General features: G+C 51.3%; 1 protein-coding gene and 1 long non-coding RNA gene across 3 annotated transcripts; one reads left to right on the top strand and one right to left on the bottom strand.

Moving 5' to 3' along the window:
* Positions 1-7,205: 7,205 nt before the first annotated feature.
* IRX5 (iroquois homeobox 5) lies at positions 7,206-10,752 on the bottom strand. The gene is made up of 3 exons (XM_042970274.1): positions 10,143-10,752; positions 8,671-9,076; positions 7,206-8,498 (listed from the first exon to the last, which is right to left on the bottom strand). Exons 1-3 carry the CDS (start codon positions 10,389-10,391, stop codon positions 7,702-7,704), a joined length of 1,452 nt encoding a protein of 483 aa, XP_042826208.1. The 5' UTR covers positions 10,392-10,752; the 3' UTR covers positions 7,206-7,701.
* Positions 10,753-12,403: 1,651 nt separating this feature from the next.
* Positions 12,404-23,117, top strand: LOC102955346. 2 transcript variants are annotated; one of them, XR_006212111.1, is made up of 3 exons: positions 12,404-12,827; positions 17,874-17,940; positions 22,839-23,117. It is a non-coding gene; the product is annotated as an uncharacterized LOC102955346 (long non-coding RNA). The 2 variants fall into 2 exon arrangements; XR_006212110.1 differs by lacking the exon at positions 12,404-12,827 and adding an exon at positions 12,990-13,103.
* The last annotated feature ends 702 nt before the right edge of the window (positions 23,118-23,819 follow it).

Raw genomic sequence — 23,819 nt, 5'->3', positions numbered from 1 at the left:
CTCAGGCCCAAATCTCTGGAGGCATCCAGAACTCCCTTCTGCTCACCACCCCTCGCCTTCAGTCCATCAGCAAAGCCTGTTGACTCTACTTACAAAAAATAGCCTAGACCTGATCACTTCTCCCCACTTCTCTGGCTACCAACATGGTCCATGACAGTGCTACCTCCCCTTGGATTCTCCAGCAGCCCCCTCGCTGGACCTTGCTTCTAACCGAAAGATCTCACCAGGACCAATAAAGCCCCATATAACCTGAACCCGACTTTGCCTCGGCCTCATCATCTCCCACAAAGATCTCCTGGCTGTGGCTCAGGCCTGTTCCTGCCTCAGGATCTTTGCACTTGCTATATCCCTTCTGCCTAGAAATCCCCCCCCCCCCTCCAATATCGTCATGGCCTATGCCCCAACCTCTTTCCATGTCTGCTCAAGCATGCCTTGCAAAAGAGGCTTCCCAGACTGCCCTCTCTAGGAGAGCACACTCCCTTCTGGGTCCTCCCCTTACTTAATTTTTCTGCTAATGCTCATCACCGGGACACTGTGAGAAGCCAGCATCACAGGCATTTGTTCACTTCCTGTCTCCCCCTCCAGGGTCTACGCTCCAGGACAGCAGGGGCTTTGTTTTGTTCACAGCTGCATCATCAGCCCCTGGAACGGGACATCTGGAATATTGTAGGTGCTCAATTAGCATCCATCGGAGGAAGGGAACAGAATAGTTGAAGCAGAACTACACTGACCTGGAGGCTAACCTAAGCATTCCACTGAAGAGGTCAATGCCAAGGTCTCTCCTGCACTATTTCCCCAGGGCAGGATGTCCTGGGGAACCAAAGGCAGAGCGGACTCTCGGGAGGGGTGACATACTGAAGGACATCTATGTGCCACTCACTAGAATCCTCACAAAACCAGGGGTGATGCAGGCCTCCTTTGACGGATGAGGCCACTGAGGTTCAGAGAGGTTATCTGATCTAAGACATGCAACTTAGTAAGTTGCAGGGTAGTACTGAGCCACTAAGGCCCAAGCACCCAACCAGGAAGCTGCAACAGCCTACCCCTCCAACCCCACGATGCCTGGGACTCCCTGGTCACACTCTTCCCAGCTATTAAGAGCCTGAAGCTGGAGAAGCCGACACCCTCTCTGGGCCTGCATCCACAGGAGCTGGGCCTCCCCCGAAGGCCTGAGAAGCCCGCCTGCTGGGGACGATGGTGGCAAGACTGGAGTCTCCCGGAATGCAGGTTTGGCCAGCAGAAAGCAGCTAAGGTCAAGGAGGGCGCCCAGGGCCAGGGCCAGGCGCCGGGGGAAACCCTTGCAGCGCTGAGCACCCCCCTCCACCACCTGCCCCCCGAAGACCGAACCCCAGCTGTGTCGAGCGCCGCCGCCAGGCCGCCAGTGCGGACGCGAGCTCTCCAGCCCTTGTTTGATGAGCAGCGGCCAATAAATTCATTAATCATCATTTTATGCCTCATCAAACCCCCTCCAAGCCCCTCCATGGGAGTTACACAAATTAGCCCCTGAAAAGACAGTAATTTCAGTATAGCGAGGTAAGTGCTTTCTGATGGGCTCCGCGCACAGAGCCCTCCTGACAAGCCAATCCATCAGCGCGTCGGGGATGGGGCGCGGCCGGGCCGCCCAGCCTCACCCGGCCCAGCCCCGGCCAGCCTCCCCTGCTTCGGCCTCCCAGCCCTGCCCAGCATCGCCTCCCGGGGCTACCTGGCGAAGGTCTCCGACTAGGGCGCCCCTTTCCCTGGCTCCTTTACACCCATGCACCGCAGGCTGGGGCGTCCGGCCTCCAGTCCTCAGCCACCTCGATCTCCTCCCCAGCCCTTCTGAACAGAAGAGAAATTTGGCGGAGGGAAAAAATCCCCAGGCCCCAAATTGGGTAACGAACCAAGGATGGCTGAGGAGGATGAGCTGGCGCTGAAGTTCCAAACTCCAGCCCCGGGGAGGGGAGAGCCAAACGGCCCCTTCCCCCCCACCCCAATGTCTAGATGTCGGGGACCCCTGACTCCTTGAAATTATTGAAGGGCTGTGGGTATTGCATGCGCATGTTTGGGGGGGCGGGGGTAATCCATGGCCCCAATCCATTCCTGACGATTCTGAAAGAAATTCCAGGCTCCAAAAGAGAGCCATCTGGGAACAGAAAAGGGGGTCCTTCTGTATAAAGGGCGGCTCCGCCGGACCCTGGTGGCGGGGATGGGGGTGGGGCTCGCCTAGCCTTTCGCGTGGCCCTGGCGTCTTTCTCTCCGAAACCGCCTCCTGGAATGAAAGATAACGCCAGGGGAGGAGAGCAAGAAAGGATTTTCTATCGAGTGGGCCGGGCCGGTTTGACTCCAGCACGGAGAGTAGGGTAAGAGAGGAGAGGGGAAAGAGCCGGAGAAAATTGTGGCGAGGAGTGGGGTATTTGGAAACGCGAAGCCAGCGCCGCGCCTTCTCACTTTCTGATCCTGGAGCACAGAAGGTCCCACGGGCGCCCTACCCGGCGGGCAGGGCCCGTGGAAAGGAGGTCGACGAGGAGCCGCAGGCCAAGCGGAGCCTACCGGCCGGCGCACTATGACCGTGGAGAGCTGGAGCGCCGAGCGACGCGCAGCTCCTTCATTAGCTTCCCCTCCGCGGCGCTGCATGCCTCGGAAAATAAGTTAGCAAACGGGGAGCCGTTTATCTCTTTTATCTTGGGGCCTGATCCAATTAAATAAGTGCACATTTACATTTGCATCCATCAGGCGGGAGCGCTGAGAGCCCGGGGTTTGCTCGGAGCAAATAAAAGCAGATTTCACTGGGAAAAGTGGCGTCTGGGCGCGCTGGGCTCGTCCGGGCGCGGGAAACGAGCGCAGCCCGGAGGGCGGCCTTGGGAACCCGGAGCTGGGGCCTGCGGCCGACAGGAGGCCAGAGACCCGCTCAAGGTCCGAAGGGGTCGGCCTGGGCAGGGGGTGCAGCCAGAGCTCCAACCCCTCCCCAGAGGCGATCCTCCGTTAGGCCACAACCTGGGCCCCGCCTCGGGCCCTGGACTCAAGTCGCATTTAAACGAAAACGAAAAGGAGACCAACTCTGGCCTGGTCCCGGCGGGTGACCTGCGGAGTAGGTCTAGGGACAGTCCCGCAGCTTTGGCCAGTTTGGAAGGCGGGCAGGTGGCAAGGTCTCACTCAGGCCCGATTTTCCTATTCGGTGGCCGAAGTGAAAAGGGATTCCAAGAGCCAGGCCGAGGACGCGCCTCCGCTTTCCCCCAAGATCTCTGCACCAGGGTGAGACCAGTCAATACTGCCGCTTAGCGCTTCTGGAGGGGCGACAGGGGACGCCCAGGCGAGCGCCCCTTGCTTGGCCACGCCGACCTCATGAAAGATGCTTTCGAAATAGGAGGCTTTTGAGAATGAGAAGGTAGTTTTGTTTGCTTTTCCTTTTCGTATGGATGTCCAACCCCCAGGTCAAAGGGCAGAAACGGTTTTGGGGGGGGGGTGCGGTTGCGGGGTAGACCCCAGGTATGCCAAACCGCAGGTGAAACAAAACCGCGCGGCGTGCAGAGCCCCGACGTGGAAAGGCCCGCAGAAGCGGAAGGGCGCACCTGAAGCGGAGCGGGGACACTGGCTCACTGCCTGGGCCGCGCACTGCTGCGGCCCCCCCACCCGCACACTTGTTTCAGCCGTCGGCATATTTCTCAATTGCCTGCTGCCTGGTTTCCGGGACTGTGCCCAAACCGTGGCGGGCATCTGGAGGGTTAAAAGTGTTCTGGTTGCGGGCCCTGCTCTCCAGATCTCCAATGCTAACTGGGTCGTGGGACCCGCGCCGCAGAGAGTGGCGTGGAGGAACAGTTTCAGTTTGACCCGCTTGGGGTTCAGAGCTAAGACCCTGCTGGGGGTGGGGGGCACAGCCGGGTCTTGCCTAACTCCTCCTCTCTGTGAACCGTGTGGCGCCCGGGGACCAGTAGGCGGCGCCCTTCCTAAACTGCATCCGCGTCCGGCTCCCTCTCGGGAGCGCAATCACATTCCTTTCACTTTGGGCGCTTTGCAGAGCGCTGTTCCTTGCCTCTGCCGGCGTTGGCAGCTAGTTGTGGGGGACAAGTGGGCTGGGAGGCACGGCCGGTTCTGAAAATGCACGTACGACCCTCCCCTCAACCTTCCAGGCTCCAAGAGTTGCGCACCCCTCGCAGGAGGACAGGCCCCGAAAAGCTTGCAAACTAGAAGGCCTCGACGCAGGCCCTACAGTACCCAGGCCAGGGAACAACATTTCGGGCCCTAGCACCCCCAGCCGAGGAGCAGGAAGGGAAGCAAGAAGGTCCCCTTTCTGCGGTCTCTCCTCAGTATGCGTTTATGCGCCCTCCGGGATTGACTGGGCTGTTGTCTCTTCCACCCCCAAGTCCCATGAATTGATTTGGCCCCCATAGAGGGGTAAGGAAAGGGACCCAGCTCGTTCCGGTTTGGCGCTGCTTCAGGGGGCTGACTGCCTAGACCCCACGCGGTGATCCCGCTGCCCTCGCCGCCTGGGGTTCAGCCCTCCTAGCCCATAAGTGCCAAGCTAAACGCTCCTCGAGGGGGCCAGAACCAGCGCAGTCCCGCGCAGGTGGCAAACGCCCGCGCGGCCCCAGCGCCCAGGTGTCTTTGGTGCGGCCTCGCGCAACTTCCGCGCCCCAGTCCAAGCCTGCGAACAAACCTCGACCCCACTGCAACGCCGGAAATTCCCCCCTCGCCCCAGCGCCTCCAAGACTCTGTGCCTTTGAGACGGCCAAGCGGGGCTCGAGGAGGCACTTGGGACAGTAAAGACACGAAATGACTTCGGGGATTAAGCGCGGGAGACAGCTCCTAAATACCTAAACCTCGGACTGCCGGGCAGGCTCCCCCACCCTGGAAAGTCTCCGGACACCAGAAAAACCACTGGCCACGAAACCCAGCTGTGCAAGGAGAAAACCCCAGACTTTAATTGGAGGCTTGTATTCAAGATGAAGGGAGCAAAGACACCCGTGGACCCTGCAGAGGCCAAGGACAGGAGGGATACGGACCGGGGGCAACGGCTCGGGCACCAGCCTTCCAGCCGCTGGTGGCTTCGCTCCCCGGCCGGGAGGCTCCTCGCACCGCCCCTCGTTGGGGAGAAACGCCGCGGGCTCCCCGGTGCGCGGTTCCCGTTCCCAGGCAGCCCCGCGGGCATTCGGCTCCCAGCCCCGAGCCTCCGCGATCAGACTTGGGAGGCCCGCGCCGCGCCATTTGCATATTCCCGGGAACACAAGGAGGCCTGTAATTTTCTTTTTAAAATCGTTGGGCAGGGTTTAGGGCCAGCGCTTCCAAAACCCCGCAGAGTTGATGTCGTCCTTAAACTCTCTCTTAAGAGAAGGGGACTGGCCTATTCTTCTGACTTTTTTAGAAGACAAGGTGGCTCCTGGGGCTGCATATTCAACAAGGGGGAAAAGCTGATTGTGAACCGGGCTGTCGGCGGGGTGGGTGGAGGGGGCTGGGGCGCGGGGGGCGGGGGTGGCGGTCTTGGGGCTAGTCATCTCTGGAATTCGATTGTTTAAAAAAATCATTTATAATTAAAGGGACAAAATAAAATACGATCGTCTCATGCATATTTAATCATTCACACTTCCAGCTTTGAAACCACTTTCCCTGCGTGAATCTTCTCACTAATTTAAACTCCTAAGTCGACCGCTGTTTGCAAAAACATCTGGACAAGGCAGTTTTCAAACTTGTTTTAAATTCGAATAAGCTAATGGAGCCCCGTCACACGTTAAAACAAAACAAAACAAAACAAAAAAACCAAAAAAACATAGCAAAAGTTAAAACTCCGGTGAAAGTTTGGGGTGTGTTAAAAAAAAAAAAAACAAGCAGGGTTCAAGTAATCTTGAGCAGAAATGCAAATATGTGCATTCTGATTTAGCCTAATTAAACCGGTGTTATGTGCAAACACATCGTCTCTACACTCAGGCTTGGGCTTAATAGAGCAAATTAATTCCCCTCGCTGGAGTATGTTTTTGCTATAAACCCTCCCCTCCCCCGACCACCGAAAATTTCCCACGAAGTAAAAACACGTCCGCGGTTCCAACTCTCCCTCGCAAAACGGAGACCATAACACCGACAGTGTTGGCGGGCCTCGGGCACAGGGCGGTGTCTCTTCCTCATTTGGGATTGAGACTCATCCTGATGTTTCATTTTGCGATGAAATATGCGGGATTCAAACGAGAAAATAAAACCTCAGAAATACTTTTGTAGCTACTTGGACTCTTGAATCAGCGACAGGAAAAGTGCTAACGCGACAAGCCCGATCGAGTCCACAACAGCCTCATTATCTAGGCAAGTGTCCTCGAACTTTTGAAGGCCACTCGTCCAGAAAGGGGGCTCGTGTGGGAGGGGGGGAGGGGGGAGTAGGGACGCCCTCCGGGCCCTTCGGGGCTCCCCTCACTGCCCCCAAGCGACTGTGGTGCTCCCTCCCCCACTCCGCCCACTCTCTTCCAGTCTCCGACTCTGCAAAGTGCAGGCTTGTAATTCAGGACAAGTGTGACACCTACCTGTGAAAGGGGGGAACCGTCCCCTAGACGGTCCCGCGGCCCCAGCCTCGCTGCTGCGCGGGGATCTACGGGGCCGCCTCCCACCCGCACTGGCGCGGCTGGAACGCTTACTAATTTAATCAAATCCAAGGAAGAGATCAATGCCCAGTCTTGAAGGGGTAGGGAAAAGAGTGACTTGGGAAAGCCTTCTCCTTGGCATCCCCTTACGCTCCCCTCCCGCCATTAGCCCATAGCACCTTTGAAATAGTAATAAGGGCTAAATCCGGCATAAAATCGAACTCATTAGCAAAGTTCACCAGCTGATTGCTTTGCATAAAACACGACACTGATTGGAAGTAATTAGGTTAAGCGATGGAGCTCGGATGGTGCGTGTCTCTAGCAGGCTTTGCGATCCTTTCTCCCTTCTGGGCACACACTTGGGTCGCTCTCCTCCTTCCTCCAGGGTCCAATCTCCCCCAAACCGCCCGCATCAGTGATCCAAATCTGCATTCCCCTCAGGGCCAGGGTCCCCGGGGCTTGCCGCCTAATTACGGTTTCCCCCCTGGCACGCCGAAGTTCTATGGAACCTTTCATTGCCCACTTGGGGGGTGGGGGGGGAAAGTTGCAGTCTCCACCTTTTGTCCAAGGCGATGGACAGTTTATTGAGGCTTCTAAAAAGTAATGAGTGGCTCTGATTACGTTAAAATCTCTTTTAATTAAATATTTTGCATTTTACAAAGGCGGCTGCAGTTTCTTTTACTTTTTTTAAATCTAAGAGTATAACCTGTTTCCTTTCTGTAATAATACTTTAGCTCATATCCAGAAAAATCAATAGGTGTAAAAAATTAAATTAAACTTGTATTTTTAAACTATGAAACAGTTTCGGGGGAAACACAAATGTATATATTTATATTACAAAAAAAAAACATTAAATGCCTGTACAGGTGTCTTAATTTCATAATTTACTTCAAAGATATTGAATTATCAATTTAAATACAAAAATGCTACATTAAATATACAGAATAAGATTTAATACAAATCCTTTTTAAATTTTTCTTTTCGGTTGGTTAAGACATTTTTGTGTGTGGAGATGTTTACATTTTTATGTTACCCATCTCCAAGAACTATAAACTTTTTAATAGGAGGGGTAGTTTTGTTTCTCTCTCTTGGTGATGGAAAAAAATAACTGCCAAGGCCATGTTTCTTAATAAATTAGGAAAGTCCGGGACCGACGCAGCCCGCGTTAAATGTCGGACATACCTTTCTTCAATTCATAGGGAGAGTCTTTGCACAGATCTAGCTGGGACTGGCTCCGCAACATTTTCGGGTCTTTAGCCAAAGCGTCCGCTCGGTTCAACACGGTCTGGTTTAATCCATTGAAATGCGAGCCCGGACCGGTTGTGGGGCCCGGCCCTGGCCCTGGGTGGCCGTGAAGGTGTCCGAAGGAGCCATAGTTCGTGTAGCCGGGATAGAAGGGCGCCGTGTAGTAGAGAGGCCGGGACAGCACCGTCCCGCCTGGAAAGGGACACTGCGCCGAGGGGGAGCGCGATGGCGCCGGGGCCGGCGACGCGCGGCTGCCTCCTAAGGCTTGCCCCGCTACCGGCCCGGGGCACGGTGGGCATGGGGAGCCTTCGCTTCCGCCGCCCCCGTCCTTGACCTTGTCCGAGGATGTGGCGATCTCTGCCAGAGACCACAGTTTGGGCTTGGCGAGCACCGCCTGCGGCGGCGGCGGCGGCGGAGAGTGTATGACCGAGGGCCCGCCGGGACCGGGGGGCAGCTCTCCCGCGGCCGGGTGCGGGCCCGGAGCCGGCGCGCCCGAGGGGTAGTGAGGGGCCGGGTCCTCCGCCAGCCGCGCTGCCGCTGGCCCGGCCGGGGAGGGCCCGCCGGCGCGGGGGGGCCCAGGCAGGGCGTCGAGACGGCCCTCGGATGGCGGCTCCTTAAAATCCGAGTCGCTGAGGCTGCCCTCAGTCTCCTTGCCGGCGGGGGTGGGCGGCCCCTGCAGCCGCTCGCAGCCCGAAGCCGCCTTCTGCTCCGCTCCTCCTGCGGGAGAAACCCCAGGCCGTCAAGGGGCGCGGAGGCCCAGCGGCGGGGCCCAGGTGCCCGGCCGCAAAGGCAGAGAGACCCTTGCCCCCCACCTCCAGGCTCCCCCCCCCCCACCCCCCGACTTTCCTCCTTACTCCAGCTCAACACATCCTTCCCCGCGTCCACCAACCTGCTTCGGGGCCCTCGGAGTCTCCCTTGTCCTCCGGCTTCTGGGGCTCATCCTCGTCGTTCTTCTCCAGATCAATGTTCTCCTCCTCCTCCTCGTCCTCGCTGCGGTTCCGCGGCGTCCACGTCATCTTGTTCTCCTTCTTGAGGCGCCGGCGCGCGTTGGCGAACCAGGTGGACACCTGGGTGAGGGTCATCTTGGTGATGATGGCCAGCATGATCTTCTCGCCCTTGGTGGGGTAGGGGTTCTTGCGGTGCTCGTTCAGCCAGGCCTTGAGCGTGGCGGTGGCGTCTCGCGTGGCGTTCTTCCGGTACGCGGGGTCCCCGTACGGGTAGGAGCCCAGCGGCGCCGCGTATGGGTGGTACCCCAAGGAGCCTGCCATGCCCGGTGTGTGATCGTAGGGAGAGCCCTGCGAGGAACAGGCAGAGAGAAGGTGAGAGTGGGCCTTGGTTCCCAGTACCACCTAGAGGACCGAAGCACACTCTCCCTGCGCCCAGGGGTCCGCGAGCTGCGAGGCCCGAACTCCGGGCTTTCCCTGGGGTAGGGCTGGCGGGCTCAGACCCAGGGGCAACTCCTCCTCCTCGGAAGGCAGCGGGGGCGCCAACTCCTGACTCCGGTCCTTAGGGAGCCCTTGAAGCCGTCCTGGCCTCGGTGGCACCCTGTAGGCCCCCGTCTGCCGGGGCAAGTCCGCCCCCCAGGCGCAGAGCCGGCCGCCGTGGCCAGGCCCTCCACCCAGAGGCCTGGGCAGCAGTGGCGACTCCCCACTTCGTGCCCGGGTGGCTGCGCGCTAGGCGCAGAGAGGGAGAGCACGGGAAGTCAGGGCATTTTTACCCCCACAGAGAAAGGCAAACGAAAAGCCAAGCCTTGCCCCGGCACTCCCACCCCTCCAAAAATGTTACCCCAAACCGAAGCCACGGCGCTTTTCCAGAAAAGTGCACCCGGCCGAAAAATCCCGGATGCACCGCAGCTCGGCCGACTTTTCAGAAATTTAATACCTCCAAATCGGATTGCGAAGATAGGATTACGGATTTGCAACATTTTGGAGGACTAATTAAAGGCGAGGCCAAACACATTTACATAGACTTAGCACGCTTCTGCTCAGATTTCTGGTCCATTTCTTTTGAACTACTTTTCCAAAACGGCAAAACCAAAAACACAAAATGAAATAAAATGTGCAGGACGGCCTGGAGCTCACGTTTGAACCAAATGCTGCTCTTTAATTGCAGCGACCTCTCCCCCGAAAAACCCTCGTCGCCAGCCCCGCGACCCAAGCAGGAGGCGGCTCTGCTCTCCGAGCAACTCCTGAGCCGGAGGCCCGGGCGAAGCCGACCGAGACAGTCTCTCCCAAGTTTGCAGGGGCCGCGAAGCTTGGCGGGGGCGGTCCGCGGTGGCGCCGAGGCCCGTGTCCCCCGCAGCCCCCGCCCGCCCCGCGCGGCCCCAGCTGCCCTTGCCCGCCGCGGCTCCCGCTCACTCACCACGTACGAAGAGAAGGCGGCGGCGGCGGCTGCCGCGGGGTCGGCACCGTACTGGAGGTGCGAGTTGTAGCCCGGCGAGGGCGCCGTGAAGGCGGTGGAGCCGGCGTAGGGCGAGAACGCGGAGCCCGACGACGAGCGGCCGAGCTCATCCGTGCGGGGCCCCGAGATGACGCTGGTGCTGTACGCCGGGCACGAGTAGAGCGCCAGCGAGGCGGACGGCTGGTACAAGTAGCCCTGCGGGTAGGACATGGCCACACACGGGCATGGGGCGCGCCGCGCCGCGGCCGCCAACGAGCCGGGCGGCGCCCTGCGAGGGCGAGCGGGCGGGCACCTGGCCTCCGGCTGCCCCCGGCTGCCGCTTCTCGGGCCCCGGCTCCCGGGCTCCGGCCCGCGGCGCCTCCTCGCTGGCTTCCCGCGCGCCTCCGGCTGCGACTGCCGAGCCCGCTCCTCTGCGCGCCTCGCTCGCCCCGGCTGGGTTTCCCCCCCGCCCTCCCTTGCTGCTTTCTCTTTTTCCCCCTCGCTCTTTGCACTGGGGGGCTCTGCTTTTGGCTTCGCAAAGGTCCTGCCAAGATGCTAAGTTGGAAATTGAGGATTCTGACGCCTTGTGCGCGCCTGAAGCTCCTCCTTCCCGGGGTGTAGTCGGTGGGAGGACTGGCAGGAACCTCTGGGCGGCCGCAGCCAACCCGGCCGCCAGGCGCGCCTCGCCCTCTCCCTCTTCCTCCCCGGCTCCCTCTCCCGCTCGCTGGCGCTCCCCTCGCCCCTCCCTCGCGCCCGCCTCTCCACCGCGGCCCTCCTCTCCCCCCTCCTCTTTTTCTCCCCCCTCCTCTCGCGGGTCTCTCTCCCTCTCTCTCTCTCTCTTTCTCAGACTCTCGAGCGCCGGCCCCAGGATGACAATCACATCCCAGGCGCGCCGATCTCTTCCAACTTTCCTTCCCTGCTAAGTCGGGGTGGAGTGGCAGTTCCGACACAAGGCGGGCCCCGGTGGGCCAGTCCGGCCGCCCCGAAGCACAAAAGGCGACCAGGCGGCGGAAGGCGAGCCGGCGAACGCTTTGCTCTGTGCTTGCCACAGTAAGCCGCGAAGTTAGCGGATTTCTTGTTCGCCAAGAAGCTGGGTTCCGAGGCGGATCGCCGCCTACTCTCCCCTGGCTTCTCCCCCCAGCCAGGGAACCAGAGAGCGAGTTTGGAGACCTGAAATGGAGGTCCCCGGGAGAGACGGAGGGATGCCCGCGTCCAGGGCGCAGGGAGTGCGAGATGATTGTCCCTTTCCGCCAGCAGCAGCAGGTGGGCGAGAGACAGGCCTTGGACATCTGCACGTCTCCGGCCCGGCCTCCCTTCCACCAACTAACTCCCTGCCAAACGGCGAGGGAAGGGGGAGGCGGGACGACGGGGGTAGCCTTTCTCTAGAGCAGAGGTAGTGGGCGAGAGCTGCCAGACGGAGAAGCAGCTATACCGGAGTCGGTCTCCGGACCCCACTGCACCCCTTCCCGCCCCCGGCCATGAATGGCCGCCTCCTTCTCCCGGCTTTCCATCCGCAGCTCCCCCTGCCAGGCCGGTGGTGGTGGTGGACTGTGCGGGTCCCCTTACTCTTAGCATGCACTTTAGCACCCGCCCACGCTCCATTGTAAACGCTCCGCATTGCCCAACCCAACCCCTGTTTGTTCAGCGAGGCGCTGGCAAGGCAAACACACACAACTGAGTCACAGGCAGAATTCTTGCCCACGACGGCCACACAGAATACAAAACAGACCCCCTGCCTGTCTCTCCACCCCGCGCCGCCACAAGCCACAGACGCACTCGAACTCTGGGACAGACAGGGGCGCTGGTGAACCAAAACAGGGGCAGGCACAGTGTTGGGCACCCCACTGGAACTCAGTATGTCAGGGACTTCGTGGCCTTATATAAAATTGGGCCACACGCAATCCGAAGCACAACTACACAGCTTCCCGCGATGACTTTCACAAGTAGGATACACTTTATTTCCGGAGCTTCAGTCCCCGCACACTAACCCACTCTGTACCCTCGGACACACTTGGCGGCTGGACTTCACGCACGCGCGCTAACTCCTCCCCTCCGTCAGCTCTCCCCCTGGCTCCGCCCCTCAAGTGGACATTCGGCGAATCTCTCGGTCAGCCCCGCCCAATCCCTCCATGCCTCCATCCCTAATTGGACGCTGGCCTCTATTGGCTCCTCCCCTCGGCGACGCGGTCCCGCTTCCCTCCGAGTCACAGCGCCGAGGGGGTGGGGTTGGGCGGGGCGTCGGCTCCCTATTGTCATGGAGACGAGAAGCCGACGGCGGCGGAGGCGGGCGCACCCGGGCTCGGTTGCCTGCGAGCCGGCTGAGACTGAGGCCCAGCGGCCGGGCCCGCTCGATCGGGAGGGAGCGCGCAGCTGGCCAGTGGTGGCTTTGCGGGCAGGCAAGGGAGCTGTCCTCTCGGGCTCCAACTAGGCCGGGTGGTCGCGGGGAGCGTCCCCGCCCCGCTCCCTTCGCTCCCGCCTCTCGCGGCTCTGGTGCTCCTTAGCGCCCGCCCCCGGCTCCGCCCGCCGCCGCCGCCGCCGCCGCCGCCGCCGCCGCAGCCCCTCGCGCTAACTAACGGTCGGTAGCGGCCCGCGCGCGCCGCCCGCCGGGGGCTCGCGCCAGCCACGAGGGAGCGTCCGCGGCCCGCGCGCCCGCGCGGCGGAGGCGAGGTGAGTCCCGGGTCCTCCATCCCGCCGAGTGCCCGCCCCCGGTCGCGGCCGGGGACTCCTGCCCCTCGAGCGGCGTCCGCGTCCCTTCGTGGACCGGATGGACGCGGCGGCGCCCCGCGCGCCGCCGGGCCCCCGGCGGGCATGGGCCGGGTGAGTGTCGGGCTGGCCTCTCCTGAGGTCCCGGTCCGCGGGCGGGCGCGCGTGGGCGTATCCCCTTCACCCACGCGCGGCCCCTTCACCCTTCTCGGCTCTCGTCCAGGATGCCGTTTTCTGAAGGTTTGTGCCACCGAGAATCGGAGTCTGTCACACAGACAACCTCATTACATCATTCTGCCACTCTGGGCTGCTAGGCTCTCCGCCCCCCCCCCCACCCCCCTTTCCTTTTACTGTCTTGTTTTTGGTGTCAAGGACTGGAGAGAATCCTGAAAGATTTTGAAGCATTTGGAATTTATGGTTCTGTTGCTGTGGTTGTCACCTCCGCTCTGCGTCAAATTTAAGACTCATTTCTTTAAGGATGTCTCTATTTTCTGCTTTATTTGCACATTGATGGCTCTGCTGCTCGGCTGACCACAGCCGCCTGGCCCGGCGTCTCAGACTTGTGTTAATACGTGAAATGGAAGAACTGATCATTAGCAGGCAGATGGGATTCAGATAGCATCTGGCGGGTGTTCTTGGAGTTCATGTGAAAGTTTTCACGTTTTTGCTGACAAACACGAGGTTTTTACCTTTTGATCTTGGTCGTGGTGACGGTTAAGGTCCCCTCTCCCCTCCCTTTCTTCTCCCGTTTGGGAACCTGCTTACTTGTTAGCTGTAGTTTCACTAGTCTCTGGTCACTGAAGCCTTCTCCCCCAGCAGAGGTGGGAGCTATCTCCCTCTTATTTCAGATTACCAAGATGACTCTTTTTCTTACGGGGCAGGGCGTGGGGGGGATTACTCTTGCGTTCGTACCTTTCCTGAGCATTTAACTCACACACTAGGGGTAGGTATGCCCTGATTGTTTTTTTGACGTAGGACTTAAAAGAAATTCTGCCTTTAAGCCTCCCTAAAGGTTTATTGGTTTGTCGTGTCCGCACGGATCCAGTTATGCCTCACTCTTAACATTTAAAGCTTTTAAAATAAGATCCACAATTGTATTGCCAGGACGTGGCCGCAGACCTTGTTTTTCGAGTTTTGGCTATACAGTTGTCGTTGTGCAAATGAAGTGCAAAAGAGGTTATTCCTGTTTATTTAGTGTAATAGCTGTTTACAGTTAAAACTTTAAAGACTCCTAAAAGTAGGTCTGCTGTATTTTAAAGATCTCATCATTCTTGTGGGGAGAGACACGACACCGGCACCAGGAAAGGCAACAGATTGCTTCTGTCATATCGCTTTGCTGTTTTGGAGTGTACTTAAGGGATTATGATTGATAAGGCTGTCTTGCCAGTGAATGTTGACACAGGTGTGCATCGTTATCTTCATTAAGATCCTGAGAACACGTTGTCTATAAAATGGTGACATAAGAAGGGCGGCATGTTTTGGTACAGTTTTGCTTTGGGAGAATTTAATTGCACTTGAAACCCGTCTTTGAGCTTCCAGATTTTGTGAGCACTTTGGCAACAGAAGTTTTAGAGAGAAAGGGTAGGTTCGTGTTAAGTGCTCTGGCATGTGGCAGTGCTACTTGTGGCTTTTTGGCCAGTGCCTTTGTCAGCTTTCTTTGTGCTCCATCTTTGTGGAGTGATGGTTACTAATTTAGAAAGAAAAGCATACATGGGACAGCCTCGTGTGAAGCACACATTTATTAGTGTGCAGAATCAATCTATAGATGGAGGCGCGCTTAATGTGCACAATCAAGGATCTAATTGAACTGTAAATATATGAGAAATTCATGCCACTTTATATTTGGGGAAAACCGTCTCCTAGAATGTTTTCATGGTGTAAAAGAGTTTCTCTCTTCATATTATCAAGTACTTACCTTAGTTGTTTATGGAATGCCTTTTTTTTTTTTAATTTCCAGAAATAGAAAAAACAAACAAACAAACAACTGTTTTGTTTCTTCCAAAATGTTGTCCGCAAATTCGAATTATGAGCCAGTGGGAATAGTGCGTTTAGCCTCTTATTAGCTTAAGGATCTGGACCATAACCTGGGTGACCACTAAAATAATATTACTCTCCTTTACTTCCAATTTCTGAATGCAAAAACAATAGCAAGACGGATGCTGCTGATTATATTACCCTTGGCTTACCCAGCACCTAATACCCTTTAACATAAGTATTGCATTAAGATCCCCGCCCCCCCCCCCTTTGTAGCTCATGATTTCCTGGAAGCTGGCTGTCCATCAGTGTGTACGTAAGATGTGTGAGTGTTTTTCTTTAATATTCAAACTCAATGTGGAAAGAGGCAATGACAGTGGAGGAGGCCATAGGCATATGATCGGAGAAGCCAGGTGGAGTCACAGCTCCTTCGTGACTCCAAGGATGATTAGCTGGCTAGAATTACATGGTAAACTAAAATCAGAGAAAGGCTTATTTAGATTTGTTTGCTAAAACTAAAACAAGAGCATTAATTTTGACATAATTGCTTTCCTCATCCCCCAACTCTCCCCCTGAAGATTTTTGTTCTGGCAGCTCAGATCAGCATCCCTGTGCTGTTGTCCGTGTATTCTTTTCAAATTTTATATGCTGTATTAAAAGAAATCAAGTACAAGTGGGAGCTAATTGCCTATTGTCTGTTGCAATGAACAACACCAAATACTTGCTCACATATTTCTGCATTATAGAAACCTTAGGAAAAATGTAAGTTGATAACATGCAAGTAAATGCAATCATGTAGTCGTAAGTGAATTAAATTAAACGTGGCCTTTAAAAATAGAAATACGAATTAACTCTGAGATAGCGCGGCCTTTTTTGTGGTGTTAACAGCTCACTATCTGTGTGTATTTCCCTACAATTTCTACATTTTATTGGCTCCTTTATTTCTAACACCTTTTTGGTATATTATTAGCTGTTTTGTAGAGAACAATTCTGCTTAAAAGATGCAACCGATGTACCTCCAGGAAGACGTACAATCCCGGAATTGTTTTTTGCTTGTTCAGTAATGACTGTGGTTTGCTGTCACAACACAGTTCTGAAGTGTGATACTTCTAACTTATTTCCACATAAATGTGCAGGATTTTTATAGCTAGAGTATACCTAAGCACCAGTTTCGCTTGGCAAATTAACTTAGATGCTTCAAAATTGAAAACCAGTATATTCTAATGTAGTTTGAGTTTAAATCTTTATTAGTGAGGATGCACTTAACATTTGTTCAGGAGAAGGAAATGTAATTTTCTCCTGCAGTTGTCATTTACGTAATTCATTTTTTCCAGCCTTTTCTCGGGCTAATGATATTCCACACCTTGATACAGCCTTTATTTGTTTATTTGGCATAATATGGAGTGATACCTTGGAGGAAATTAGATTAGGTATTCATACCTAATATCCCCAAAGTATTTAACTAGCCTGCTGTGTTTCTTGAAACAGAATCATTTCCATTTTTGTGTGCAGGTTATAAGTATGATGCTTCCCTAATACATTCGGATGTTTTCAGCCAAGTTGACTTCTGAACTATGGGTTTCCTCCAAATGTTGGCTGAATTTTTTCCTTACATATCCCCAAGCTCATCTGCAAGTGAATGTCTGCAACACAGTGTGTGCGTGAAGTAAACCCAAAATAGCCTCCGCGTTGGTTTTACCAAAGTATTTATATTGGTAATAGGAACTAAGTCAGAATACAAAGAATGTCACTTGAGGCCTTTGATTATTAAAATTTTACTAAATGCATTAAACATTCAGTAAAATAGAAAAATGTTTGGTTCGTGGAAATACACTGAGTAATTTATTTTTAATGATGTCATTGGATGGGGACATTTATAAACTCGGTGCTTTTCTTGGAAGTCAAGACTGAGCTTCTATTTGATAGAAATGGAATCGTTATTTAAAGGAAATGATCTGTTTATGCCAAATTAGAGTTTTTTGATTATTTTCATTACCCAGCTCTTTTAAGAATAAATTTTATGGGAGTATCAGCTCCAGGCATGAATACTAAACCCCTTTAATGCGAGGTGTGTGTAAAACTTGTCATTTCTCATCAAAATAGGGGCTGCTGAATACAAGCAGATGAGAAAAGTAGGGGAAAAAATTATTTTGCAGAATATTAGTGTCGTCTGTTGGGGAGAGCAAGGGACTGGATTCAGTGATAAAGAACATTTTGTTAATCAAGTAAGAAAAATGGTTGTATGACCAAAGAAAAAAAAGACTAAACAGAAGGCAACCCTACTTAGTACAACAAATGCTTCTCTGAAAACTTTCAGAGAGGGTAAAGTGACTTTTAACAGAAGATAAAGCACTATACAATTATTTTTAAATAACACAGTGCATTCCCCTATCTCTGATTGGGTCTTACGGAGACGAGGTGTCAGGTATGACCAAAAGGGGACGCGTCACAACAAATTCGAAAATACACAACCCATATGTAAGGAAAATGTTAAGCAGGGGGCAGCCTGATTCCTCCTCTCTGTTTGCCTTTAAAGCCTAAACTTTTGTGTGGTTGTTTTTATCCACGTGTAAAGTTGTTGAATTTAAAAGCCAGAGATTGGGCGAGATCCCCCCCCTCCCAAGCCTAAAATAGGAAAAATCTAAACATATATGCACATTGGTTTTGTTTTCTGTTGCCAGCCAAGATTTATTATGAAGATTCGTATTTCATGTATATTAGTGCTGTCCAGATGTCCTGAAACTCGTATCCCTTTTATATCACATAGGTGTGTGTGTGGGGGGGGGGGGGGGTCCCCGGTTTAAAAAAAAAAAAACTACGAAGAAAACACGTCCTTTCAACAGTAATGAGTTCTGGTTGATTCATTGAGAAGGTTGTACTAAGTGACCTCCAGTGGAAATAGCGAGGGTATGCTTTCTGAGAGATGTGTCATTCAGGAACAAAATCAATTGAAGTATTGGTAATTAAACTGTAATTCCATGAAGGAAGGAAGTGGCGGGAAAGACGCAGCTAACTATTGCTGTTTTTCTTTTTAAGAATCCGCAGTTCATAATGGAGCTAACTGTACTGGCTGTCGGAAGGAGGAGATTCTGAAGATAGGGAGGTAATATTATCTCTTTTAAAAGAATACTTTCCTCTGTAATCCTGAGCCTTTATTACATATAAGAACTTTATCTACCAGACAGCAAAGTCTTTAAATGCGGGGTATGGAAGGATCTGATTTGCCCGTGCTGAGTTGTGAGCTGCCGCTCCCAGGGCTGCGGGCTGTGCCGGGAGAGCTGAGAAATCTCAGCCAGGCATACTCAGCACCCTTAAAATAGCTTCTTTCTGAGAATTAGAGCCGTGATGGTGGCCTCCCCAGCGCAAGCAGACATCATTCTGGTTTGTGGCTGGTGTGCGTGCGTTCAGCGTGTTGCTTCACCGTCTTCCGTGTTGCCTTCTCTGCAGGGCGATATGCTGCCAGCCTCGACCAAACTCGGAGCGGGAGACTTGGCGGTTGACAAGTGGCTCCAGAGCTCTGCCAGGGAGCGAGCTGGGCCCAGCCTGGGCCGCTCCAGTGCAGGGGTGCGCGCGCGCACACACACACACGCACACACGCACACGGGTCCTGTTCCTCGTTCACCCCTTTCCGTCCCTTTGCATTTTCCTCGTAATCCCGGGCTACGGGGCACATTTTCCTTTTCCTCTCACTAGGTTGGCCTGCTGCTTCCTCTGCAGCTGTTGCAGAAATTCACACGGAATGGAGGCCTGGGTTGTGTTCTGGATGGTATCTTTGATAATTGACCCGTGTGGTTTTTTTTGTCATTCTCAAACATCCAATGTTAGGGTTAAAGGACGAATCTAAGATCCTCGAAGAACAAAATTTGTGCTCGGTTTGTATCAATAAGAAAAGCTTCTGTCTTCTCGAGCTGGGTTGCCATGTGGAATATGCAGGTGAAATTAAAAACGGGGTAAAACCCCTTTATAAAAGACCAGTGACTGTGTCTGAGAATGTTTATATAGGCTTAAGTTGTGGAATGGTATTTCTATCTGTTTTCTTTCCTTCTTGAGACAAACGATACACTTTTCTAGTCACCAAAAATATCTACTTCCTGAATTATACCTATGGAAGGATATTAATGGGACAATAAGGGGTTTCATGGTGTCCGTCCGATTATATAATTAGGAAATCCGTAAGCAGTGTGGTAGCTAAAATCAAGTTCTTCCATGAAAGGGGCTAGTGTGCATTTAAAAAAAAAAAAAAAACCTGCAGAAAGAAGGCTCTTTAATCTTTAAATCATACGATGTATTTGGTTAACACAACAAGAAAGGGAAGTATACCAATCTCAGATTCTTGTATTGATGCCTAGGTAGAGGTTGTAAGCCAAGGAAGCCGTTAAAATGCCGCCTGGAAAAAAATGGTGATATCAAAGTGATTACTTGGAAAGCAGTTTACATTTACAAAGCGATTCACTATTATGACCTTGACCAACTTTTACACTTCAGACACTCGGGTTATTCCTTCCGTTTTTAAAATATCAGTCTAGAGCTTGTGTGCAGAACGCAAGGGTATTTTCGAATTGACTGGGTCGTGCTGGTCGTCTTAAAATCAGCTACAGTATCACAAAGTTGAAATGTAATATGTATTAATAGAAGGAAAATATAAAATTTAATATCCGGGCAACGGAGACCTCTAAACCTACTTTAAAAGTATAATCTTGACATCTATGACACTATTTTTTGTCTTTGTTATATGGGTAGAATTATGGATGTTCTACAATCAATCCAGATGTCTTATTTATTAATGCTAAATTTTATTCTCCATAACGGACATTTGGAATAAAAGGTGTAGGTGGGAGAGTCAGATTTTGAGGCATAGGCTAATTTTTTATTAAGCATTAGTACGGAGAAAAGCCGCCTTGATTAATGTAGGCCTGTGAAAGAGGGCAGGTGAAAGTGTTTTCAGCTGAAATTTACTAATGCAGCAACCATTTAAATTAAATGTTTGTTAACATAACAGCGATGGCGTTTTCTCCTCCTCCTCCTTGTGGTTTTGTCCAACTAGATGTTACAGTGGCAGTTGCACTGACTGTTAAGTGTTTAAATGATGACACCATTATGTGAAGTGATTTTGAAATGAGAGATTTCAGCCAAGAATTACATCTGCTCCCATCTCCTTCAAATCATACTCTCTGGCAGTACAGATTATGATTGATTTGTTTGTGACAGATTGCAGGAAACAGTCATTGATTTTTCAATATTTTACCTTAAAATTATTTACAGTTGTAACCATGGGGAGGTATTTCCATGGGCTGTCAGCCCTTGAAAGACTGGGATAATATTCCCTGCTCTCTGACAAGACAAATTACCTGTAATGAGTGCAGTAGCTGAAGGGTATACTTTTATTTTAAAATATGTCAATAACCCCAGTGACTAAACGAATATTGATTTAGCATAATGAAGCCTGAGTAATGTGAAAATGAGCTTTTTCCAGGAGCCTGGTAAAGACTTTCTTTTTAGCTGGTTGTAAGAAGCTTTCCATTCTTTTCAACTAGCTCGTGGAGATAAGGAGTTTTCTATGCAAACCTTCAGGAGTGATAGTGTTTGTTTGTGATAACAACCAGGGGCCAAATATTTTGCCCTTCCTCTTATCGATCCGTTTTTCACATCTTATTTGGAGTCTTACCTTTAGTCATGGAATTTGATTTGCTTGATCTTCTGTTTTACCCGACTTCGTATTTTCACAATGGCGACAAATTTTGCATGGGCACCTCCAGTACCGAATATTAAAATATAACTATGTGTACAATCATTCGTGGATGACATAATAATTATCTTAAGACATTTCAAATGGGTTATTGTAGTATTTAATGTGCCGTATTTTATGGTAGAATAATTCCCAGTCCCTGGACATCAGCTTGCTTTCAGTGGGAATGAAGATTAATTTACTCAGGCATCAGTGCATATTTTCGTTTTTGTCCGACTCCCCCCCCCCCTTTTTTTAAATGGAATTCTCAACTTTTTATGGATGAAGATCCCATTACATAAGGTCTTTCAAATCAGCAATAATAGTAGCGAAGTATATAGCTGTATTTTGTAGTCCATCAAGGAGCCTGAAGACTGGGTGCCTGAATAAGTATCTTCATATCTAACTTGGTAAGGAGAAAATAGGGTAAACATTGCTGGTAATACATAGCGGAAAAGTCAGTACTTGAACAAGACGTCAAACTGATACTCATGGAAATCCAATGTATTTTCGGGAGAATTAATAGTAATAGAATCTTATTAAAAGCAGTAGGCAAAGTCCCTTTAAAAAGTAGAAATGAGTTCCGATTGAAAGAAAATTCAGATGGCTCTTGGGGACTGCTAGTTCTCTTGCAGGATGCCTTTGGAAACGTTATAATAAAAGGAAAAATATAAACATCTCTTTCGATGGAAAAAAGGATAGACTCTGGAACAAAAAATTATCGTCGTCCCCCCCCCCCCCCCGCCCCAAGAATTTACCTAAGGGCGTGGAAAAGAGATGATCTTTGTCATCTGTCTCAGTATGCTCTACAGTAGACGCGATGCTTTAGAAAATACTCACCCCATGGTTTCGGATGCTGTAAGATTGGATTTCTCCATCCCCGCCCCCCAATTCTTTCCCTCTTTCTATAAACAGACCTTTGAAAATAGAAATGTGAGGGCTACACCATCATCATATATGAAACTGGTAGCCCAGATTCTTCAATCACTAATTTGCTCTGTACTTTTTTTGAAGTTGATGGAGCATCTGATCAACTTACCCATAGACAAGGCGATGTCTGTAGGTATGCCTTCCAGAAAAAGAAATGAATATAGATTTTATTTTTCCCTCAGTAATTTTTTTTAAAGAAAGCGTATTTTTTTCGGACAAATCGAGGCTAAGGAAAACATCTATATTGTTGGTTAGTTTATTTTGGAGTTAAATAATAAAGGTATTGTATTCAGCACCTCTTGACCCCATCGTGTAGTTTAAACATTGTGTTCATCTTACAGTGTGTGGGTATAGCTACTTACGTGAATGAAGTTCTGATAAATATGTAGGTAGAGTGGAGCTTTTTCTGGGGAAATTACTCTCTTCTGGATACTAGGCCCTTCTCCATGTTTATTTCCCTTAAAAAAAATACCCTGCCGTTGTTCTTCTTTAGGGAAAAATTATTTCCGTAGAGTGTTTTTAAATCATGCAAGTCATTGCCTGGGGTTGGCTAAAGCCTTTATTTTTTGAAAGATTTAAAAAAAAAATCTTTCTCGTATTTGTATCTATTAAGATAAACAGTTTACTTTGCTACGGTGCATACCAATCTACTTAGTTAATTTTTTTTTTTTTCCAGAATTCATTTTGCCATGTTTGGTCTGACCTTCTATGATAACTTAATGTAGGAACAAATTAGCATATAATTCTATTTTCCATGTGACCTCAACCAGTTGCAGAACCATACCACCACTTTTGGAGGGCAATTCGATAGCATACGTGGAGTGTAGCATTAAGTGTTTGCAAATGTCCAACGCATCCTGGCTAACGTGATATCGAAAGTGTCAAAGTTGGCAGTTAGAGGAAATACTCACCCTTATTACTACGGTATTAAAACGCCTCCTAAAGGTAGCATATTTAAAAAAAATTTTTTTTAATGTTTTTATTTATTTTTGAGACAGAGAGAGACAGAACACGAGGGAGGGTCAGAGAGAGAGAGGGAGACACAGAATCCGAAGCAGGCTCCAGGCTCTGAGCTGTCTGTCAGCACAGAGCCCGACGCGGGGCTCGAACTCACGGACTGTGAGATCATGCCCTGAGCCGATGTCAGACGCTTAACCGACTGAGCCACCCAGGCGCCCCAAAGGTAGCGTTTTTTAACTAGTATACATAATTGATTAGCGATTTGTCTTCTCCCAAGCACAAAGCAGTATGGCAAAGTTCAGTGCGGTGGGTGAAGTTTGGGATACTAGACATTGACAGGGACAATGATCATGACAACTAAATGGATTTTTTTTTTTTTCTTTTAGATTCAGCTGTCGGTCTTTGAAATTTCCTGTGGTCTGTTCAACCTGGATGCAAAGGACATGAGGCAGTCAAGTACGCAAGAGGTCCAAGCGTGTTTTGGATGTTCCCCTTGATAGACTGCGGTATTTTTCCGGTTAAGACCTTCAGCTGTCATGCAGAAGAAGGTTATTCTCTTCTTGGTCCATCCATTTTACTTGAAATGCTTAGTATTGTAGAGTATCACCAAACAGTTTCTGTTTTCATCCGAGCATAGAGAGAATAAAATCAATTCTATACGTTGACTTCTTTTCCAAAATGTCTTTCTTGGATTGAATGGATGTTTCTACTTGAAAAAGAAGGTTCCAAGAAAAATCCCTGTCTCCATCATAGCGACTCTCCCAGCAGTCCAACATCAGTTTCTAATGTGACTCTATTACTCTGAGGGGAGGAAAAAAAAAAAGCTTGCAGGGTATCCATACGTATATTTCACTGCTCTATATTAGTCCCCCTGGAATGGAACATTCTCCTCCAAAATAAATTAGCTCAACTCGGATACCAGAAGATGCCGCCTTAACTGGCAGATCATTTGTTACATTGTTTGAATATTTGATTTACGTAAAGAAAGGTGCCATCCGGTGCTTTCTCAGAGGTATCTGCGTGGACCAAATAATAACGGGTGGCCTTGCCATTGGGAAATTCCTTGTTGTGGTCTGGGGCAGCGGTAGGACAGTGGGAGGATTCCTCTGGCCTCTGCGGTGTGTGAGGGTGTAGTCTGATCAGAGAGTGTCCTCCGCGGGGGGGACTGGGGAGATTCACGGATGCCGGTGACCCCCGTGGAAATGTGGACAGTTACTCTTTTGCAACTGACCCAGTTCGTACTTCATCCACTTTCCGTAGTTTTTACCAAGAATCAGAGCTCTCGATAGCGCAAAGTAAATTTATTAGGCTAGAACAATTTCTTTCTCTCAAATTTTTAATAAAACTTTATTTTATGAGATAATAGA

This window comes from Panthera tigris, chromosome E2 (assembly GCF_018350195.1).
Source record: "Panthera tigris isolate Pti1 chromosome E2, P.tigris_Pti1_mat1.1, whole genome shotgun sequence".
Classification (NCBI taxonomy): domain Eukaryota; kingdom Metazoa; phylum Chordata; class Mammalia; order Carnivora; family Felidae; genus Panthera; species Panthera tigris.
Note: the sequence above shows the minus strand (reverse complement) of the source record. Positions and strands in the feature narration are given on the sequence as shown.